Source organism: Mastigoproctus giganteus, chromosome 6 (genome assembly GCF_048544385.1).
Source record: "Mastigoproctus giganteus isolate SK-2022 chromosome 6, ASM4854438v1, whole genome shotgun sequence".
In the NCBI taxonomy this organism is placed as follows: domain Eukaryota; kingdom Metazoa; phylum Arthropoda; class Arachnida; order Uropygi; family Thelyphonidae; genus Mastigoproctus; species Mastigoproctus giganteus.
In genome coordinates this window covers 55,907,378-55,930,035 of record NC_143580.1, presented here as the reverse complement: position 1 = coordinate 55,930,035, position 22,658 = coordinate 55,907,378, and the positions used below count along the sequence as shown (strand labels likewise).

General features: G+C 39.1%; 1 protein-coding gene across 1 annotated transcript; it reads right to left on the bottom strand.

Moving 5' to 3' along the window:
- Positions 1 to 14,644: 14,644 nt before the first annotated feature.
- LOC150084295 (general transcription factor II-I repeat domain-containing protein 2A-like) lies at positions 14,645 to 21,070 on the bottom strand. The gene is made up of 3 exons (XM_090376176.1): positions 20,580 to 21,070; positions 19,610 to 19,690; positions 14,645 to 14,792 (listed from the first exon to the last, which is right to left on the bottom strand). Exons 1-3 carry the CDS (start codon positions 21,068 to 21,070, stop codon positions 14,645 to 14,647), a joined length of 720 nt encoding a protein of 239 aa, XP_090232302.1.
- Between the last annotated feature and the right edge of the window lie 1,588 nt (positions 21,071 to 22,658).

The following is a 22,658-nucleotide window of genomic DNA, read 5'->3' as shown; positions in this document are numbered from 1 at the left end:
CCAAAACGCATGGGATCGAATCCCGTCAAAACACGGATGGCATTCTTCGTGACCACTCGGCTCCATTAAGTCTTTGGGGAAAGTTGCATGGTTTTTCCGGCAGAAACTCGAGTTTTTCAACATCAAAACAGACAAACCAGCGATAGAATTGTATTGTATCGTCATCATCATCAATAATTCAGTCTTGTGATTGGTCAGTCCACTGATGAGCTGTCGACATCTTTGTCTTTCCTGTGCCGTTTGTTTTAGTTCCTCAAAATTTTGAAGTCCTGCTTCATCCAGCAACGTCCCGATGAAGGTCTTTTTTGGTTTACCCCTTGGGCGTTTTCCCTCCACAGTCCCCTCCATTGAAGCAAAGCACCATATCGAATCACGTGGCCCACCCATTTTAGTCTAGTTGATCTTATTCTACCTAAGATTTTCTTTTGTTCTTGGACACGTCTTAATACTTCCACATTTGACACGTTTCCAGTCCATTTAATTTTTCCTGTATTGTATTGTGTGAGTAAATTACAATTCTACAGCTGGTTTGTCTGTTTTGGTGGATGAAAAACTCGAGTTTCTGCCCAAGAAGACCATGCAAATCTCCCCAAAGACTTATTTTAATGTTAGATTTTCGACATGTTTAAGTCTTATCCACTCTTCTTCACTTTAACAACGTAAACCAGTTTATTATTTTCTTTTGACAACTCTTTCAAACTTAAAGGGGTGGTTGGGGGATCGAGAAACGGGGGAAGTAGTAGTGATTCCGTGAAAAATACCATCCCCATTGTTTCATCCTTCATGGATAATTATCCATCGCACCTGTTCGCAGTAGTTCCATTAGGAACTGGACCCACAATTATACCTTTACGAAGAGCACAACATAACCCCCAAAATAGACGAACGCATCTCACAATCGCATACAGCGGGCGAACAAATTGGTTTAATAGCGCCAGATTACGACCTGTCATGTCGGTAGCCGGTAAAATTGAAGCGTTCAAATGGGGCAAAAAGAGATGGCAAAGCGTACTTCCGCCTCCCCACATCCGTTCTTATGACGAGAAGCTACCCAACATTAAGATATAACAAAAGACACAATAGTTATCTTATCGGAATGTTGGTGGGTTGGCAAGCGAAGCATTCACACAAAGACTGCAAAGATGAGGAGATAAAGAAGGGGCAAAAAAGTAAAAAAAAAAAAATTGAAAAATAAAAAAGGTCACAAATGCAAACTATGCAGACGCATTCGTGATGCGGATGCGCCCTCTATTAGCGCCTAAGGAAAGTAAAAAAAAAAAAAAAAACAATCAACATTTCGAGTTTAGAATATGTTTATTTCACCGTAACCATGGTAACTAGCCAAACGACCATTGCCACCTTAGCAACGCGCATATAAATGATTTTAAACCGAGTTTAGTAACGCCATTTTTAACAATCGTTCTACTCGAAATGGCGAATTTCATTCATTGCGCATGCGTGTTTATGGAATGACCACCACTAGGGAGTAATAGGGAAACATTAACTGCGTGATAAATTGGTAAGGGTTTGCCATTTATAACGGCTAACATATCTACCCCACCTTTCTCTAGTCTCAAGCAAAAGACTAGTTTTATCGTCTGCTTTAGTGAGCAATTTTTCAGCAAAAAAGTACACAGCGATATAAATTATTTGTGTAACCTATGAGTAGTGTGGTGATGTTTTCGTAATAGAGTCCCTTACTGTCAGAAGGGGGCTCGTAATAATAGAGATATTCGCAGTTTTTATAGAGCTCGTCTGTATGTCGGCAAAAGTTCAACGTGTCAGAAGTGACAGAAAAAAAAAAAGGAGGACGCGAGGTTTTATTTTTAACTTTCAACAATCACTTAATAGGCAGACAACAGGGCGGGGATAATCCCTTCAGCAGAAACGGCACGTTCAAAAGTTTTTGCCGATGTTTAGTCAAAGCCAAACGACTATCGATGTCCGTATTGTTTTTCGAGCGATTAGCTACTCCAAAAATGGCCGTTAGATCGGATCTTTGACTTGCACGCGCGAAAACAAGCAGAAGAAAAAAAAAAAAAAAAAGATAAGCCGGTACAACAACTAGCAATTCCGAAACAAGCCACATTACAGAGCGCGTGCTGCGTACGGTCGAAGGCGGGCGGCAGCATGTGACCTCACCTTCGAGGAAGCAGCAAGTGACGAGAGATGTAGAATATTCCGGAATGACACCGTTGCCCGTGGGGTGGTAGGGAAAAGACGGGGATACAGAGAGGGGGGGGGGAGAATACAGGAATGAAGGGGACAAACGAGATGAGCAGTCTCGATAACTGCGAGATGAATGTCAGGTAATTTTAGCAAAGTGAACCACGGGTTTAGACCCCCCCCAACATTTTCCCCTTCTCTTCCGTGTCGTCCACCTCCGCTACCTTTCGCCGAAATCGATCTTGTGTCTCGTCGACAACGAAGTCATTCCGTTTTGCTATAGACAAAACCTTGAGACCTCCACTTCCCCCCCTCAGCAGAACTCCTCCCCGCACCGTCCCGTTCAGGTGTGAGTACCGTGCACGGGGCTAACATCTGTCAAGTGGCGGATGTACGACAAGAGGTCAGGAGGTCGAAAAGTATCGGCCCCCACTTCTTCTGTCACATTTAATGGAGAAGCATGAGGAATGCCATTTGTCTTAGCCCGGCTGCGATTGTTGGAGAGATAAAGGCCAAGTTGCTTGCCAAAAGATCTGGTAGTCCGTTACGGAAAGAGAATTACTGGTTAACAATAACGCTACTCCATACCTCTCCACCACCCTCCCTATTTACCCAGAAATAACTCGGTTTCTGTGTCCATGAACGTGTTTTTTTTGACAGCGAGTTAAGGAGGAAATTAACATAACCGGATTCGTCACCAGTTCAGACTCCACAAGTCCATGAAGGAAAAGAAATTGAAAATAGTTTCTTTTGGATTTATTTGAATTTCTCCTAAATGGAAGTTCTTTAGTTTATGTATTCGTAGAGAGAAGCAAAAGATTTAATTGAAATTTCAGTTAAATCTTTTGGTTCTCTCAAGACCGGCGTCTGCTCTTTTTCCAATTGAGAAAGTAGCATTTTTACTTCTAATGACGTCATCTGGTTTGTTATTTACGTCATTGTTTCTACGTACCTTTACCAATGACTTACACCTTTCTCGCGTTATGCAACTGCAGTATTCGGTTAATGTGAACTCTGATAAAAATTTTACTTGGGTGGTGTATTTTCACTGTTTTAAGTACGATAATTACAGGGATGTTTTATCTTACCATCCTTGGAATGGACTTTGGAAAGCAGAAGAGAGAAGTGGATAAGATAAATAAGAGATGTAAACAAATATGACGCAATACACCTCTGTTATTATTCGTAATTATAATAGAGGAAAACACTGGATCTTTATATCATGGTATGTTCCTCAACTCTCATCCAATAATAATATTTAATTCGGATATTATTATTTAATTGTTATGTACAGTCGTTGAAAAAAAAACCTTCATTGAAACATGTACAGGAAACTAGAGATAAAGAAATGGACCCAGAAATGCAACCCAGTGGATATGTCAGTAGTTCCATGACGGCGAACCAGGGACATTCTCGATAATTTTATTTATTTTTTTAGGAGCGTCAGTGACTAAGGTCATATTACCTCATGTTTGCTGTCTGTAAATTGCGTTTGTTCTGAGGTCGATTTTCTGTTTGCTGGATGAAAAACCACACTACCCTTACATGAGACCGACTAACTCAGCCAGGTTGTGAAAATTGTCCATAAAAATTCCTCACGTCATTGACGGGATTCGAACTCAAGTCTTTTCCACCAGGTGTGAGGATGGTGATTCTAGCAACTGTGACCACAACCACCCATGGGAGTCAACTGGCTTTACTGATTAAAGGAAAACTTTTTGCAATCCATTCTATAATTCTTCCCCCTTAGCATGAATTTTTACCCCCTAATTCTATAATCATTTAATACCGCGAAAATTTTCCTACATTCGTCCCCTCTCAGAGCCCTGTATGTTGTCTTATTACACCATATAAATAGCCAAAAGAGGTGGTTAATACTGTGGTGCACAATCTTAGAAAAGTCAGAAATAAGATTAGAAATGATAAACCAAATACCGATTTATAAAGTTTAGAAAAAGACAATGAATTTTAAAGATCAAATGTTTAATTAAAAAAAAATTAAATATATATATATATTATGTGTATATTTATTTATCCCCACAATTTTATGAAATTGGGGGGATTGTGGAGTTCTGGTTGTTGGTGTTATCGTTCGATAATTTTTAACCAAAGCAACTTGGCATATGAGGGTTCAGTGTATCGGGACTCTAAATTGTATTTATGTTCTGTTTAACTATTTTTTTAATAAAAAATTTGAATTTCTAAAAGAAAAAGAACTGGGACTTTCGTCAGAGACCGGTTAACTCGGCCACTGAAAAAAAAATAATAATAACCATAAACATTCTCACCGTTTAGATGGGATTCAAATCTAGATCTTTCCCACACGGTTTTGAAGGACAGTTGCAGTAGCCATGAATTGATAAGATGATCCTTTAACAAGTTTTGTACAAGTACTCATAAGTCTCTTCATACGTAAGTCTGAACTCGGTCTACGAAGTACTTGTTTTCCTATTTTGTGATATTCAATTTTGATTCTGTGAAATATTGTATTTTTGTTCGTTTAATGTCCGTGTAGTTAAAGAGTAAGACAATCATAGTGAAGTACTCCGATTTATGATGGAGAAGATGTATCTATTCTGGCCCTCAAAAACAGACAAACCATCTTTGGAATGCATTTGGCATAGTTGCACTCTGTACAAGCAGAATACAGCAAGCCAGTCTGAGGTCCTAATAGTAATCTTGATGACAAGGTTAGTTGAATCATGATTGAAGCCTAATAAAAGTCGAAGTTTCATTGAACTAGAGGGTGGATAGCCAGAAGGTACTTGTAGATACGGGACTTAAGTTCCTGTAATTATAATTTTCAGAAAATACTCTGAAGGACAGCTATTCCAAAGAATAGGAGTAGAAGAGATGAAAGAGTTAGTTTGTTAAGAGTGGAGTTGAACAGTGAATGAATGGGGACTAGTTTGGCCACGTGTTCGGATTAGTTTGGCAGGAACAAGTGGAATTACAGATATTAACGTACATGGCCATAAACCATTCGTGCGTCAAGTTGATCTAATCGATCAGCTTAACAATTTTGTGCAATGCGTTTAACAGTAGAACATCCAGTAATGTATCTGTTAGCGTCCTAAGGTAGGAACCTGAAGGCGCTACAAAAACCTGAGTAAATATTAGCACAAAAACTAGACATGAGCGGAAAAGGACTAAAATGTGCCTGGATTCAGTCTTTTGTTAGCAGGTATCATAGTAGGGATGACACCCAGGCGCAGAAAACAAAACTGTCGTATTAGGGCTCCCAAGCCCTAATACGGCAGTTTTATTGTATGTATATTGTCCATAAACTGCATATGTTCAATGCAAATCCGAATTTCTGGGAACGGGGGAGAACCTTGCTATCCACTCCTGAGACCAACTAATTCAACTATGGAGTGAAAATAGCCCATAACAGCTCCTCCGGCCAATGACGGGATTCGAACCTAGGTCTTTTCCACCCGGTGTGAGGACGCGTGGCATGGTCATGCGGAAGGGCACACAAGTACACGTTTTGAGTGACTGTGATTCAAGCTCACGTGACTACTAAATACGGTGCTGATTCTTATATTCTCTAACTTATGAACTCCTGTGACCGTGTAGTCATTAACAGAAAGTTTATTTTATTTATAATCACTGTGCTACCCGTGCAGACTCCAGGCGTGGCAAAACGAAAACCAACCTTTTCATCTTTGGAAAAGGAGCTGCATTTCATTGGTTGCACCTAGGCCATGTCTTGAAATAGAATGTGGTAGCCTTCTTCGGAAAACTGGGGAGCCAATTCTTTCATACGATGTCTATACCATAAAAGATAATTCCTGGGGCCAGGAGATTCTTTGATTTCAGGGTTGAATCTGAAAGCCCTCCATACCCTTTGGGTAGATTTATTTAAAATTTTCTTCGTCAGATGTCAGATTGGGGATCTGTAGCATATGTTCAAGAGCAACTGGTATGAGAGTTCAGATTGCAGTAATGTTGTTGGGTGCACAATGTTCTCCAAGTTATAACCTGCTATATTTACAGAACAAAAGTAGTAGTCATTAATGTGATCCCTAAGTTCCCTCCACACCATGGAAATGGCAAATATCATGGCTATCTCTTATCTTGGACACCATTGTTAAAGACGGAATATGAAAATCATGTTGAAGCACATACTAGTTAGCATGGCAGCACCAGAAACCACTGAATGTGGAAGGAACACTTCGCAAGTTTATTCAGCTACCTGATTTGCAGATCTCGACATGTCTAAACACGTCTGGGCACTTTTATAAATGTCACTCGCGAAGGAAGTAGTACGCATATCTCCTATAAAATGCAGACATACCATGAATTTTGGAAACATCAATAACAGCTGACCAGTGTGATTAGTGATCAAAGAATTTCTCGATTACGAAGTTTGATGCTTGAAAGCAACTATAAAATTTAAAAAGTTTCTTCTGGAATTTGCCAGAATTGCCATATGGCCATTCCGTCAATGGCGATCCATTTTTCAAACAAACCGAAGGCTCCAGACATATTTTTTAGTTGTAAGCTGCTTTACTTGCGGTGTTGGCTGAATTTCCTCTTCCTCTTGCACACTTACCATTTCTTGATCCGACTCAACGAAATCTCCACCATATTTCTTCCAGACTGATGGCCAATCCTCACCATCTGTCTCCATGATCAGTTGTCTCTTGATCGGCTGAACATAATAGACTTTGGCCCGCCGGTTCCAACAAAAATGCGTATTTGTCGCGAAAAAGACTTCCATGTTGTCATCTTCAATGTTAACAGGACCTTATCAAAAACACGTAAGATTCTGTTGTTGAAATTTTGTTCCTTAAAATACTTCTTGACGGAGGTGGAAGAAAAGTTTCGTATTTAAATAAAAAACGATGTTATATCGAAACGACGTAATATGAAACAACGTAAATCGGGGGCTTCCTGGATTTATATTTATATTCAATATTTATTGTGCTTATAATTTAAAATTTCAAATCTTTACAGGTCGAAACATATCCTTACGAACTAAGTGATAACATCGTAAGTTTAATCCGAATTTTACTCGTAGCACCACTTTGAATCCGTCCAATCAGAATTGTTCAAAAAGTCACGATATAAAGAGGTTACATATTTGCCTAAATTGTGTACCGAGTACCGTGGCGCCATCTATTGATAAATGAAAATTAAATTCAGTCGTTTCTAGTTCACTTGGTCATGACACACACCACTGCTCAAATAAACAACAGAAAGCTTCTTTCTTTTCTTTTTTTTTCCTCTTGCATCTTTATTGTATTCTATTTTTAAGTGCATATTAACAACGAAGCGTCCAGTAACAATGTGCAGAAGCATAGCGAAAACGAAAGAAAATTTTGATAGTTTATGAATACTAAAATGAATTATACGAGCTGTAAATGCGTATTTGATGTATTTATCAACGTGCCTTCTTGTACCTGCAGTCGTTTTTGAAATTAAGGGCGATAATAAATATCACTTGTTGTGATTTATATTGTGATTTATGCAGTGACGTATTCTGATTATTTATTACTCGAATTATTATTTTTTTTAAGACACACGAGTCGTTAATATATATATTGCTAATATATATATAACAACACACACATATTATTATTATTATTATTATTATTATTCAAGGAAGCCTGAATTTATTATTTTTTTTTCAGTTACACACTACAACCCCCCCTACTGAAAGGACTTTAATATATTCCTCCAGTTGTTGGGAGACGAATAGCGAATAAAGCCTCTCCTAACCAATAACAAATGCAGTGCCGGATTAAGGCACAGGCTAGTAGGGCTATTGCCAGGGGCGCTAGTCTTTAAGGGGCGCCAAATTTTACAAATCATGAAAAAATATTATATAAATAAAAATACATATATAAATGTAAATAAAAACAGAGGAAGGGGCCTTTCGAGTCTTTGCCTAAGGAATCCAAAATTTCTAGCCACTGCTTAACATTGTAACATGAAACATTTATAACGTGGGAATTGCAACTGATTTACATAAAGAGATTTGATATTTTTGATCAGTGTGCACAACTCTACATAGAATGAGAAAAATTTCATTAAAACTTTGTTACAATTCTTCTAGTTTCCTTGTTCAACTGAAAAATGTTAATCCTGGAATATTTAAAAAATTCTTAATTCAGTAAACTAGATCACACTTCATAATTAAAGGAATATCTCAGAAAATGGTGGACCATTTCTTTTATGAAATGTTTTTTGGCATACTACAAATATTCCTGGAGAGCAGGCTGCATGGATTTTTCTTTTTCTCATGGCCTCTCCAAAAGGTTAAATTAGCCATTTGTTTAAAAAAATTAGACACAGCTATAACAGCCTGTTTGGGCACTAACTGGTCCCTCATCAGATGGCAGGTGGTCTCTAGTGAAAACATACACACAAAACAGAGAAATTGTTAGATGTGAGTTCCATGCGTTATAAGAAATCGGAGATTCAAGGCTGTAATATAGCTAGAGCTCCCTGTTTCTTTTGAGTGTTGAGACCACCTACTATCTGATGAGAGACCAGTTAGTCCTGAAACAGGCTGTGAAAGCAGTACCTCATCTTTTATAAAAATGGCCGATTAACCTTTTCACGAAGCGATCTGTTTGAACGCAGTGCAATACCAGAGCAACTCGTTGTAAAGGTAAGTTTATTTTGCTGTGACTATTGCATTATCTGTTATCATTAACAGTTCAAAGAAGAAGACGGTTTCACAGACATTTTATAATTTCTCTGATGCCATATAGCAATAGCTACAAATAAAAATTGCACATCCCATGCCACACACCGCTTGCGTAAGCCGCTGAACCAGTTTGACGTCACTTTAGAACTGATTGCAAAGAGAAGCAGAAAATGCCCAGTGCGGGTACAGCTGAAAAAATGTATGGTTGATTTTTTTTTTATGAAAAATTGAAATACGAAAATATTATAACCTATTATTCTTAATACTATGCATGGGTTGAAGGCTGACAAGACAGAATAGTATAACTATGGTTAATCTCTTCCATAAACTGACTTACTGACATGCACAAACAATAGATTTAATTTCATACAACCAAGGTTTCTTTCAGCCATTGCAATTAATTATATAGCTCATCAGTTGCTGACTAAAGTAGGGGGAAAAACAACAGGCTACTCAAGGTCATCACTTGGCTTCCCACACAGTACTAACTCTGTGAAACAGACATAGTAACTTTGAGCTGCCTGTTGTTTTCCTCCATGCTATAATGTTGGCAAAGACGAAACTTAGAGAAACTAAATTTCTACACATTAATAGAATCAAAATGTCCTGTAAATTGATAAAGATTGCGCATTTTTTTTAATCCTTCCATGCGACAGTATTATTTCTCTGAAGCATATTCATTAACTCTCTCTCTCAACCGAAGTCGAGATGTTGTTCAATTATTTTTTATCGCTAATAGCACCCCCATATATCGAATATACAAGGAATTCGAAACTGTTTTTGGAGTCCCACTATTAATTAAAGAAGTAGATTTTGCACCGCGTACCACCGATTGGGAACCGCTGGTTTATACCGATAGTCTGCAATTTTTTTGACTAAGTCTTCCCATCCTTAAACTCACACATACATAAATAATAATAAAAAAAAATTAAGCTTCTCGGCTTTTTTGTGGAGAAAAATTACTCAGAATTCAAAAAATCCATCTTAAAAATGGTAATATCTGAAAGTGGCTTCTAGAACCCATGACAAGGTTGGAAACCACGCACCAGAGATCTCTGATTGTGCAGCAATCCCCTCTTGTATTTCTAGAAAGATTCAGAGTTTCTACAGCATTTTAATGGGATAACAACGATTTCTGGATCTCAAAAGTAATCTGGAATTACCTGATTGTACCAGCATCACCAGGATCATCTCTTCTCCACCCCCCACCCCCCATGCCCTTCTTCCAGATTTTTGCGGTTAATCGCTAAACTCGATCGCATTACCTGCAATTGTACACTTAAGTCTCTATTGGTAGACCCTCTTAATGAACAGATCTAACAAAACCAATTTTTCCCTCTTCAACCTATAACTCCAAGTTCAGAGAACTCGGAGACGTTTGTCACAAAAGACGTTTGCCACCCATACAAATAAACCCATTGTATCATTTTCGTTCTGGCGCGTATGGTCAGGAAACCAAGAATGGAGTAAAAGCAACACTGAATGGTCAACAATATGAAAATTGCGCGAATTCTGAGTCCGAAGGACAAACCTTCAGACAATCAAGAAGAAATCTTGTAAATGGCCGTCAAAATTTCAAAGTACACAACCCTCTGGAAGTGTATAGAGGGACGTGGGGAGGTAGGAGAATGTGTCCAGAAGAAAAACTGTCATGGTGAACCCGGTTTGAAAACAGGAAATAAATGGCTGAGGTAAGAAACATTTATCTCTTATACCTATTCACTGCCTTCCACACCCCTTCCGTACAAGTGAGTCCATCACTCAAGAGAATTCTGGGGGCCGATGAGGCGGAGATTAGGGGTTGGAGAAGGCTGTCACTCGGGACGGTAGACTCCAACTGAGAAGGTGGAGAGGGCGTGGCGGTGCGTGGGGCCAACGTCTTGTGATGGATGACGGTCCCTGAGTGGACACTCCACATTCATTGCGGCCACAAATCACGATGCAACAGAAGCCCGTTGACAACACACCCTACTGCCGTAGCTGCTCTGTTCAGCTCCAATGAACCGAGCGAAATCGGTGAACGATTGCCGGGGACAGGCCCCGTTGAATCGAAAAGAGAGCTATTCTCACTTGGGTCATCACTGGCGCCAGGTCCGTAGCGACGGGACAAAAGGTACTTTTTCGACGGACAATCTCTGACCCCTATCTGAAGTCTATGTAACCTACGGGTGTGAGCGAAGCGGGGAGGGGTATGTCGCAATTACGACTGGTGATATATTGACGGAAAGACCGAACCTGACCTAGGTGGCTATATACTGCTGACCCCACGAGCTATCCGCCAAACGTTTGTAGACCAGCGTTTAAATGACACCGCCAATTACCAGGACAGTTCCATCTCCTACTTGCGAGTATTTGTGAAGATAAACAGCTCGTATTAGGTGTGATTTCAACCCCTGCTGGTGAAAGTCATCACAATTTGTATGTTTACAACTTCCTATGTACATTAGCTGACAAAAAAAGCATGTTGTTTGTAGTATAACAACGATGAAAACAATCTAATGGGGGCTTAATGTTAACAGAGAAAATCCCCTACTATAAGTATCCTAAGGGATTAATTAGGGATCCATAAATATCATTAACTAAATTTATAAACTTTTGGAATTTATGCTAATAAAACTTTTATTCATAGTTCGTATTTTTCTGACAGGTGTCGCATAAGCTTGTTTGGTTTAGCCTGGCATTAGAGCCGATTTAATTAAACAAAAAAAAAGAAAGATAAAAACCATTTCAGTCTTTTTCTCTGAAGTCTTAATTTCTTCCATTGTCTGTCGCTCGAAATGAAAACCTTTGGTCTATTTTGTTCACACAATGAGCGTACTGTAATACGATGGTTGGCAGTACACATTGTACTTCTAACTTCGTTGTACCTACTGACCTCCGAAGCAGAATCGCGACATAAATCATGTGCAATTGTCCTCGCTTGAGAGATAAACGGGTTTTCGCAGGTGGCCTTGCAGAGAAAGTACCTGGATGTCAATAATGTGGGATTAAAAGCTTTATGAGAGTGTGGCAGACAGAGGGAGAGTTATTGTTATACGGGCCACTTGGGGTTGAGGACAGACCCTTTCGCAGTTCCTGAACAACTATAAAAGTCGGCGTTTCTCAACCGTTCGTCATTCCGCTAATTACATTTGAAACTGCGATGTTATTGGTCGCTCAGTTCAACTACAGGGATGGAAAGCGTAAAGTCTTGAATGAAAGTGTGTCTTACGTTCCCATAGAAGCTTCTATTCAGTACTTAACGATCTACGTACCCTCCTCCCCTTCCACCCCATCCTTGGTTAGACCCTGGAGATTTGGTAATTCCCTCGGTTGTGTTGTGAACTTGCTACTTGACCACTCCATGATTTTAGAGCTGGCATTGTAAGTTCTGTGGGCTGTTCCGACTTCAACACCAGAGGACGCCTTTGTCACGAAGTCTCTAATGTATGGCACCCTCTCGCCTTGTTTCACACCCATTTAGGCCCCCTGTTGAGAAGAGAGGTACACAGAAAAGGTGCCTTAGAAACAGACAGAGACAAAGCCATTACGGCACTGTGGGTGGCTTGCCACTAACCTGCGCTATCCTTACACGTACTATCTGTAATACATTCTATCCGAACACAGAAGATGGTAAACCTCTCAAGGATTTCGTCTTAATCATAAAAAGATACTACAGATGATGGTTTTAGCCTCGCCCATAACGATCTATTGTGGAAAAAAAAAAAAATTGTCCTTCATAAGAAAACAAAATAAAACATTCCGATTCAAAGGTTAAGAAACTGAAACTACATTTAATAAAGGAATGTTTTTTTAGCAACATCCTCGTACAAGAGTATCTAAGACATTTGGAGAGTTCATTAAGCAGCCAATGAGATATTAAAGGCGATGTATTTTAAAATTATCACGTCAAACATCTCAATCCACACGCATTGATGGACAGCACTCTGAAAAAACCGGACCAACTTCCCATTTCCAACAAATGAAGCGTAAATTTTCAGGGTCAGACCAAGACATTTAGAAACCTGAGTTAGGATATAAATATTAATCCCCATTCCCTCTTAATATATATTTAATATAATGAAACATTCAACGTTCCCTAGCTCCAAAGTTACCTTTTAACAGACAATTTTTCTAATCTAGCTGGAAGATAAAAATGGAAGTGTTTTTGGGTACTGTCCGGTGTCACGATCTTTAAAGTTCTTTTCAAAAAAAACTACAAAGCATGAGATCACACAGAAACCTGCCTTTTGGGTGAGAGAGTGAAGAATGGGCAGAGATAAGGAAATTCAGGTCCCTCATTTATCTCACCCTTACCGGAACTGGCTCTCCTCTACTTTTCCCCCCGTTGACCTCTGTGTGTTTGTCGAATTCGATGTATGTGGTTAACATGCGGAGATAGGTGTCCAAAGTGTCACGATTGGACAGAGTGAAACATTGCATCCATTAATATTGGCGTGCCCAAGCATTTATAACAAGGGGAGAGAATAGGGGGAGCGCTCACTTGTATGGACTTACAGAGTTCCTTTTAAAGAAATCAAAAGAATAGACAAATGATGGTGGACTGGTGTAGTCTTAACAGTTATTTGTTCATTTAAATTCGGGTTAGACTGATATCAGAGGACAAAGCAGAAAGCTCTTTGAAGGAAAACCAAGCATTAGTTGGATAGAAAACGTTACTTAAGTGACAGATAAGAATATTTGGAATTAAAGCCGTACAATGAACTCGTGAAGCAGGGGCATAAACTTGAAAGATGGTTTGTGGGTGGACATAAACCATTAGGACTTTATGCAGTAATGTCACGTGGTCTAGTGTTAGCTCCCTCTCTTCTACTTTCCCTCAAAAAAAAAAAAAAAAACACACAAGAAAGACAGAAATCAGTCGCGTACAAAACAAACATTGTTCCATCTTGTCTGCATATGTGATATAATTCATTTAAAACTTTCTTAGTTTTTAAATTATTCTCTAACTGAGCATTTATACACATTATACTAATCGCGTTACCCTTCTTGTAATGATATACAGTATTAATGCTCTGTATATTATATGTAAATCCAAGGGCAAGACCCCCAGCTACCACCTGTAGAGCATAAGTAGGGAATGTTCTGCATACACGATGCATAGCCAACAAAACTGCCCGTTGTATCGAATGAAGTTTGTTCATAAACCTAATCTTGATTACCAGGTTGATGATCTTGATTGTCTTTTTACTTAAATCCCAATCTACTCTAGTAATCCTCATTAATGCAGCACAAAATGCCCTGGCTTTATTAGCCAATTCGTCCAGATAAAGCGAAAAGTTTATTTTGTCGTCTATTATTCCTAAATATTTGCAGCTTTTTACGTATTTTATTTGCTTATCGTAGATTAGGATTTTTGGTGGACGGTCATAATTAGATGATCCTTTAAATGTCATCGTTTTAGTTTTTTTTACTAGATATACCTCATCCTAGAGTTCCAGGAATACATATGGTCAGATCATCTGCATAAGCTATTCGATGACAGTGTTCATATTCATTACAAGATTCCAGCATACTGGACCCAGGACTGAACCCTGGAGACACCCCTCTGTATACCATTGCATCATAACTAAGATGATTTACCTTCCCAGATATTTTCCGATTAGAAAAATAACTACGTAAAACATAATTGTCTGGAACAATTCATTTTCACCAAGGCACTTAACGCACTCTCCCACCACAATGAGTCAAAGGCTCCCTCAAAATCAATGAACATCGTCCAAACACATTTATTTGTGGAAGTTCTATAGTAACTAATTAAATCTTCGATATCTTTTGCAGATTTCTCTTGTCCAAAACCATATTGGTTAGTTCCATCTAACGCAACTCATGTATTCGTATTGCTAATAGTCTTTCAGATACTTTTCCTAAGTTAGCCAGTAATGAAACAGGCCTATATGCCTTGGATCCTGAGAACTCATACCAGGTTTCTGTATTATTTTTAGTATTGCAAAAATCCATAATTCTGGAAATATAAATTCCACTAAATATTTATTATACATATTAAGAAATATGTCTGGATAAATTTTAAATGATCTGACTATAATCTCATTTTCAATCAAATCCCATCCAGGGCACTTTTTAAACTTTAAATTAGAAATAATTGTTTTTAATTCTTGTAATGTAAAAAGATCTGTATCAGATGATGCGTTATATAATTTGTTTTTCAGTCTAATTTCAGATTGCACATCAATATCTTGATCCTCAACGTCTTCTTGATAAATATTTCGAACCATTGCATTAACTGAAGATGTCCAGTCTAGTGTCTGCACATTATTTATCTTAACACTGTAGAAAATATCACCTGGTTGAATTTTATTTCTAGATAATTTGTATATTATTCCCCAAGAATCTTTATTCCCTGTCTCCTTAACTAATTGTCGCCATGATTCTATTTTGTGCTCCTTAATTGCCATATTGTTCATCACAAAGCATCTGCTACCCTCACCATGCGAACTCCACAAAGACCACACAATGGGAATATAAGGTCTTCACGAAAGCCATTGAACTCGGACGCCAACTAGAAAATATAGCTGTGTTGGTGCTAGGAATACAAAGGATGGAAGCAGAAGGGCTGGAGCAAGCCATGTGGTCCGACGAATCCCAAGTTATGATTTTCATATGGAACTTCTTAAGTTATACATTATTCTCTGATTATATTCAAGCACGACTACACAGATTTACGGGAGTTTACAATTAATGATTTTGACAATTAATGTTATCATTAACCATATTTAGCGGTCACGTGGATTCGAGCAGACGGCTTGCTCAAATGTTTGCTACTGTTCGTGTAATTCTGAACTGACCATTGCATGTCAGACGTGGAGCAGCTTGTAAGATATAAAATTCGTTGGTCCATTCTTTTTTCACTGGCACCACGAATCCAGCTTGATGAAACTGGAGTCAAATGAGAGGGTCACGTGAAAGATAGAGTCCTTCTACATTATTCACTTCCAGATCATCTCTGGCTAGATGAAATACTTAGAGAACGGTATGGTGGATTGTTGAGGTGTGGAGGGCAGTGAAGCAGAATCCGAGCCAGATTTCAATCCCCTGGACTTTGCTTTCTTGAGTTATGAGGGGGGGGGCTCCAAGTACGTAATACAGTGGTTTTCAACCGGGGTGCCGCAACAACATTCCAGGGGTGCTACGTAATTTGGGTTTAAGTATATATATATAATCGGATCTAACAGGCAGAAAATTGAGTAGGGGTGCCGCAAAATAAAATAAATTACTTAGGGGTGCCGTTATTAAAAAAAAAGGTTGGAAACCACTGACCTAATACAATGTCACGATAGCTCTTTTGGCACACCGTGTGGGAAGCTTCGGTTCAAATCTAGTCGAGACCGGTAGAATCTTTATGGCATTTTAGGTGTGTTCTCCCTCGTAGGTGAGACACGAAACAGGAGACACCAACCACGGGGGACACAAATATAAAATCACAGTGAATAAGAAGATTGGATCTCATAAAATTCATCTGTAGACAGCGGATTATTGAACACTGGAATAAGTTCCAGGTTTGACTAAGTTTAGAGCAGAATTCGATATTGTGGGAATGGAAATAGCATGATTGTTGTTATTATTGTTTTAGAAGCATCTGCGACTAAGGCCTTGTTTTTCCATGTATAATTGTAATGACTGTCTGTAAATTGTGTGTGTTCTGAGGTCGAGTTTCGGCTCTCTGGACGAAAAACCCGAGTTTCCTGGAAAAAAATCCATGCTCCCCTTGCCTGAGACCAACTAACTCAGCCACGTTGTGAAAAATACCCATAAAAATTCCTCCCGTCATCGACGGGATGCGAACTCAAGATTCAGGACCCAGGTCTATGGGGGAGGACAGTGATCCTTCCAACTGTGTTACCCACGAGGGCGAAATAGCATGAATATTTTGTTTTATACATTGTGGGAATGGGAGTAGTATGAATATTTTGTTTTATTATTATTATTATAGCTTTTCCTTCTTTATGGGATTTTTTACACCACGTGATGTACACCCCACTGTACTGGTACGAACAGTGGCGTAGCTACCATGTAGGCAGGCAAGGCAATTTCCTCCGGGCCCGGGCCCTTTAGGGGCTCGGCGTCTTTGGTTGTCTTCTCTTTTTGCTATTTTCATTAAGTAGGGGCCCGAACATGTTCTTTGCCTCCGGGCCCGAAAAAGGGTAGCTACGCTACTGGAAACGAAATGCATGGAATAGGCGAGAATCTCTCTCTTACTGTCCTACAGGTGTTCAGGATTGCGGCTTTCTACAGTTCTATGTAAATATTCTCTAAGAGGCGTATTGTTGCTAGGTTCTTATGGAGGCTGTTTGACACCACCATGCTGATGGTTCACACAAGAATCGGGATGGTCATTACTTGTTCCATATGTCACATATCTTTGACTTCATCGCTCCCAGGGTACACGGTATTTTCATTATTAGCATAAGTTAAATTAAAGATTTGCACATAACATTAAAATAATTTTCTATATCTTTGACTTCCTGATCTTTTCCTCGTATGTTTTCTGGAGGTTATTGGTGTTGGGCACTGCCATGTCAATCAGGTAGGTAGCCATTTCCTTCTTCTCGATGAGGATTATGCCTGGTGTGTTGTGCGGGATCGTCTTTTTCGCCATTATGGCACGGTCCCAGTATATGTGAGTAGAAGTCCCTAGTATGGCCTGAGGCTCGTACTAGACTTCTACTCATAAACTCCCTTTGATCAGTTGGTATTTTTGCACTAGCCTCTGATGTATTATCCTAGCCACCTGGTCGTGTCTATGAGTGGGTGATCACCCTACATCCTGCTGTGATGCGCTGGATTGTAAATGCGATGTATTTGTATTTCCTTTAGGTCCTAGTGTTGATTACCTGGTCTTGAATGACGAACATGAATCCTCTGGTCCCGGGAAAGAGCCCCCCGTTCGTAAGCTAAGCGATGGAAGCCACCTTATCTATGTAGTCTTGACGAAGATCATTGTAGTGTCTGCCATGGAATGCCTTCTTCGCCCATCTTTCTGTCTTTGTTTCTTCTGTCTATGTCTTATTAATAATATTTAATTATTTTTTTATGCTTGATGATGCAGAAAAAGTTTGCTTCATTTGAATCATTTGGCTTTACTTATACTAATACATAGTACTTACGTACAAGTTAGTGCAATTGCATCATTTCTGTACGTATCCAATTACTTAAGTAGTTACGAATTGGCATCATTTAAGTATATCTCATATTGTAAATATCTTCACAACAAGTTACCATCATATTGCACTACCTTGAGTAAGTAACGATTCACCAAAGGAGAAGACTAGTGTTATTTATTCTCGGCGGATTGTTACTTATTCTGGGTTGTCATCATTGCAACACCAGGGTACTTGCCCACCCACCGATGAGGGGCCAATAAGCTCCTACACGGTGCCATATGGATGGTGGTATTCGCCGAGAATAAGTAACAATAGTCTTCTCCTATGGTGAAGCGTTACTTATTCGAGGTAGTGCAATATCATGGTAACTCGTTGTGAAGGTATTCACAATATGAGATATACTTAAATGATGCCAATTCGTAACTACTTAAGTAGTTGACTACGTACAGAAATAATGCTATTGTACTAACTTGTATGTAAGTTAACCTCTTTTGTAAGCTGAGGCTCTAGACCTAAATTACATTGTAATCTAACAAATAGTACTTAACTTCTTCAAGAAAATTAGAAGTTCTTGGTAACTTTACCATTTTTTAGTGATATATTTGCATATTAATTTGATCCACTGTAATTAATATTATGCATTTTCTGTCATTAGAATATAAACACTAGTTTGAGGACGAGGCCAGAAAGATAAGTCTACACAAGCGGGAGCTATAATTGCCAAACTAAATACACCACTGTGGGAGGTTCCTGTAAATGTTGCTTTTATGCGTCGACAGCTGGGGTAATTACTGTTTCCTGATCCCGAAGGTCTGCAAACTCAATCCAACAGTGACAAACTTCCTAGAAGCAGCCATGGCAAAATGGTTTGGTTTGTTCTTGGTTTTTGTGGCGCATGTGCGACTAAGGCTATGATGCGCTTCGCAAAATGGAGTACCACCATCAAGGTTGAGAACATTACAACCAGACGGATCCTCATCAGGAGAGAAATCTTTCAGGGAGGTGCCTTGAGCCCACTGTGGTTCTGTCCAGAACTCAACCCGCTATCCGCCTTGCTCAACATCAAGTATGGATTTTTTCAAGGAAGAAACAACTTGTACACCCTCTCCCACCTGATGTACATGGATGACATCAAACCCTAAGCGGCGACCGAGAAGCAACTCCAACAGCTACTCCAGATCACCGAAGAATTCAGCAATGATATCAAGATGTAATTTCAGCAATTAATTCGACAATGACATCAGGATGGAATTTGGACTAGACAAATGCAAGACCCATTGATTGCATCAGGGAAAACCAGTCGCCCGAAACTACCAGTTGCAGACTGATAAAGAAATTGAAGGAATGACAAGGGAAAGACCTATAAATACCGAGGGATGGTGCAAGTTCAGCAGTTAGAGCACGGAGAGATCACGGTCTACGTGACCAAAAAATAGTCGGTCTCAGGAGTGGACAGCAAGGTTCCCCCTCGGAAACTAGGGTTTTCGTCCAGCATAACAGGCAAATCGACCAGAGAACATACGCAATTTATGGACATAATAAACATGGGCAAATGAGTTAGTTCTCGAAAATTGGATTTTCTTTTAATTTCATTAAAAGAAAATCCTTTTCTTGACAAAGGTCAAACTTGAGTATTTCGGATCTCATCTCAATAACTTACAGCCACTGATGGTAATCCAACCATACCCTTAAACCACCGCCTCCAAATGTCTCTCTTTCGGCAATGTCAGCAGGATGGAATCTGAAAAAAAAAAAAAGCTTCGTAATCGTTAGGTTTCTTTATATGGACGACCACCTGTTTCCCTTAACCTTTATACACAAAAGATTTCGAGTGAATCCTGCATCCCGACGCATTACTGGACACACCATCTTGTAAACTCCTCTGTCTGTGGCCGTCTCGGAGTATACACAGATTAATTTAACTGGTGTTTTTTGCTGATTACCATTGGGTTTTGAGCACTAGTCGATTCAAAATGGTTTAGTGTGTTCGGAAGCAAAGAGGATTGCGGACTGCCTAGACCAGGCATGGGCAACCTTTCCTAGTTCGGTGGCCAAATTATCATTCTGTCTCAAAGTCAAGGGACGGACCAAATTATTAAATAAAATAAATTAATATTAAATGAATTAAAACAAGTTGCTACTTCATATTTCATTTATTTATAATATAATGCTTTGGTATAAAGCTCTACAAAAATTTTATAATATAATGAACGACATAACAATTTAATGTGAAGATTGGCCTTGTACTTGAACTACAAGACTATCAATATTGACGTTAATATTACTTAAGGTTAATCGCATAGAATTTTCGAGGTTTTCGTCCGTTATTCTTGTCCGAATTTTTGATTTATTGTATTTCATCCTCGAAAAACACTGTTCACACATATGTGCTGACAAAAAGACAAATGATTTTTCTTGAAAAGGCGCGTAAATTTGTATATTTTTATTCCACCAAATAAAATTTATAAAAATCCATCAAAGCAATGTTGTTAAATTGTGATTTTAGCACTAAATCCACCTGAAGCTCAATAAGTTCTATCTGTAAGTTTCCTGGCACATTATTTACATCAGCATCCATCGGACGAGCAAATATAGCGAATGTGGAGTCTTTGTTTTGGAAGTCGGCAAACCTTGTATCAAATTGCTCTATTAGTGCCTCCAGTTCTTCTCCATAGCAATTATAACGGATATTTTTATCAGTTGGTAGAGTAGGAAAATGATAACAATTTTTAGCTCTTATCTGACTTTTCAACAATCTTAGTTTATTACAAAAAGCTTTGACATGTCCATGCAGTTCATGAACCAATTGTCCTTGTTTTTGCAATTTGAGATTCAGTTCGTTTAGGTATCCGGTGACATCTACAAGAAATGCTAAATCACACACCCACTCATCATCTTTTACTTGGTTAATTGTGTTTCCTTTTACATCCATAAAATCTGCAATGTCTTGTCTCAGATCATAAAATCGTTTTAACATTTTACCTTTACTCAACCACCTCACTTCACAATAATAAGACACATCTTCATAATCCGAAAATAGGTCTGCCAAATACTCCTTAAATTGGCGGTGATTAAGTGCACGTGACTTAATAAAGTTAACACTGGCTACTACAACTTTCATAACATTTGTGAATTTAATCGATTTTGCACACAGATTTTGTTGGTGGATAATGCAGTGAAAATTTGTTAAATTTTCATGATGGATCTGTAGTTCTATTGCTCTTTCATGAACTATTCCAGTAAATCCCTTCCGTGCACCAATCATTGCAGGGCTCCATCAGTGCATATGCCAGATAGTGAACTCCATTTAAGCCCAAATCTCTCGAAGACTGTGCTGACTGTTTCAAATATATCTTCACCGGTAGTTGTTCCTTTTAACGGCCGAAGGGCCAATAATTCTTCTGTGATGTTGAAATCCGCATCAACTCCTCGAAGAAATATTGCTAGTTGTGCTGTATCGGAGGCATCGGTGCTGTCATCCAAAGTAATTGAAAATGCTTTCAATCTAGCAATCTTCTCTTTTAAACTTTTTTTTGATATCATCAGCCATAATTTCTATCCGTCGAACAACAGTACGTGTCGACAAACGAATATTCTCGAAGTCTTTTCGTTTCAGGACATATTATACTTGCAACATCCAGCAGACATTCTTTGATAAATTCTCCTTCACCAAATGACTTAGAATGCTTAGCGATTTTTTCGCTTACCACAAAGCCGGTTTTGACAATGCTGTGGTGCAGCGTTCTTTGCTTGTTGAACATTTGCTGCTGGGTATCCAAGTTCTTCTTCTTCAACTTCTGTATTTCATCTTTTCGTTGTTGTTGTTGTTGTTTGGTTTTTTTTAGGAGCATTAGCAACTAAGGCCATATTGCTCCAGGATATGCGGTGGTCATTCCTTAACCTTTCCGCATCCTCCGTATTTGGTGGTGACGGGCTCGAACCCCGGTCTAATCAAGAAGCGTGCGCTACGCACTGCTGCTCCTTCCCACCTGGCTACGGAGGCGCCCTCATCTTTTCGTAGTTGTCCATCAATTTTTTGGTGATCCGCATGTCTCGAAGTGAAGTGTCTCTTCAAGTTGTATTCTTTGTTGACAGATACGGATTCCTTGCACAGCAAACATACAGGAAATCCTTTATTCAGAATAAAATAATAATCCTCCGTCCAGTTGTCTTGAAATTTACGATTCTCTGCATCTACTTTTCTGTTTTTTTTACATTACCAAACATGACAATGTTTGGTAATGTAAAATTACCAAACATTGTCATTTTTTACATTACCTGACATTGTCCCAAATTTATAAGCGATATTCAGAACTGTCTTCTACACCGCAGGCACTGAACAGAATACAACATCAACGCAGGCACCGAACAGAACACACATCAATGCAGACACCGAACTGACACGTTGTAACACGTTCACACACGCCGCTAGTCAAAGTGAGAAAGAGACGTTGGTGGGAGAAAACATGGTGTGTTTTGGGCAAGACATATGATGTCAGCTTAATGTGAGTTAGTAGAACACGCCATGTTTTCTCCCACCATATGGTTGTTGTTATTTGGTTTTTAGGAGCATTAGCAACTAAGGCCATATTGCTTCGGGAATATGCGGTGGTCATTCCCTGACCTTTTCGCATCATCCGTATTTGGTGGTGACGGGCTCGAACCCCGGTCTAATCAAGAAGAGTGTGCTACGCACTGCTGCTCCTTCC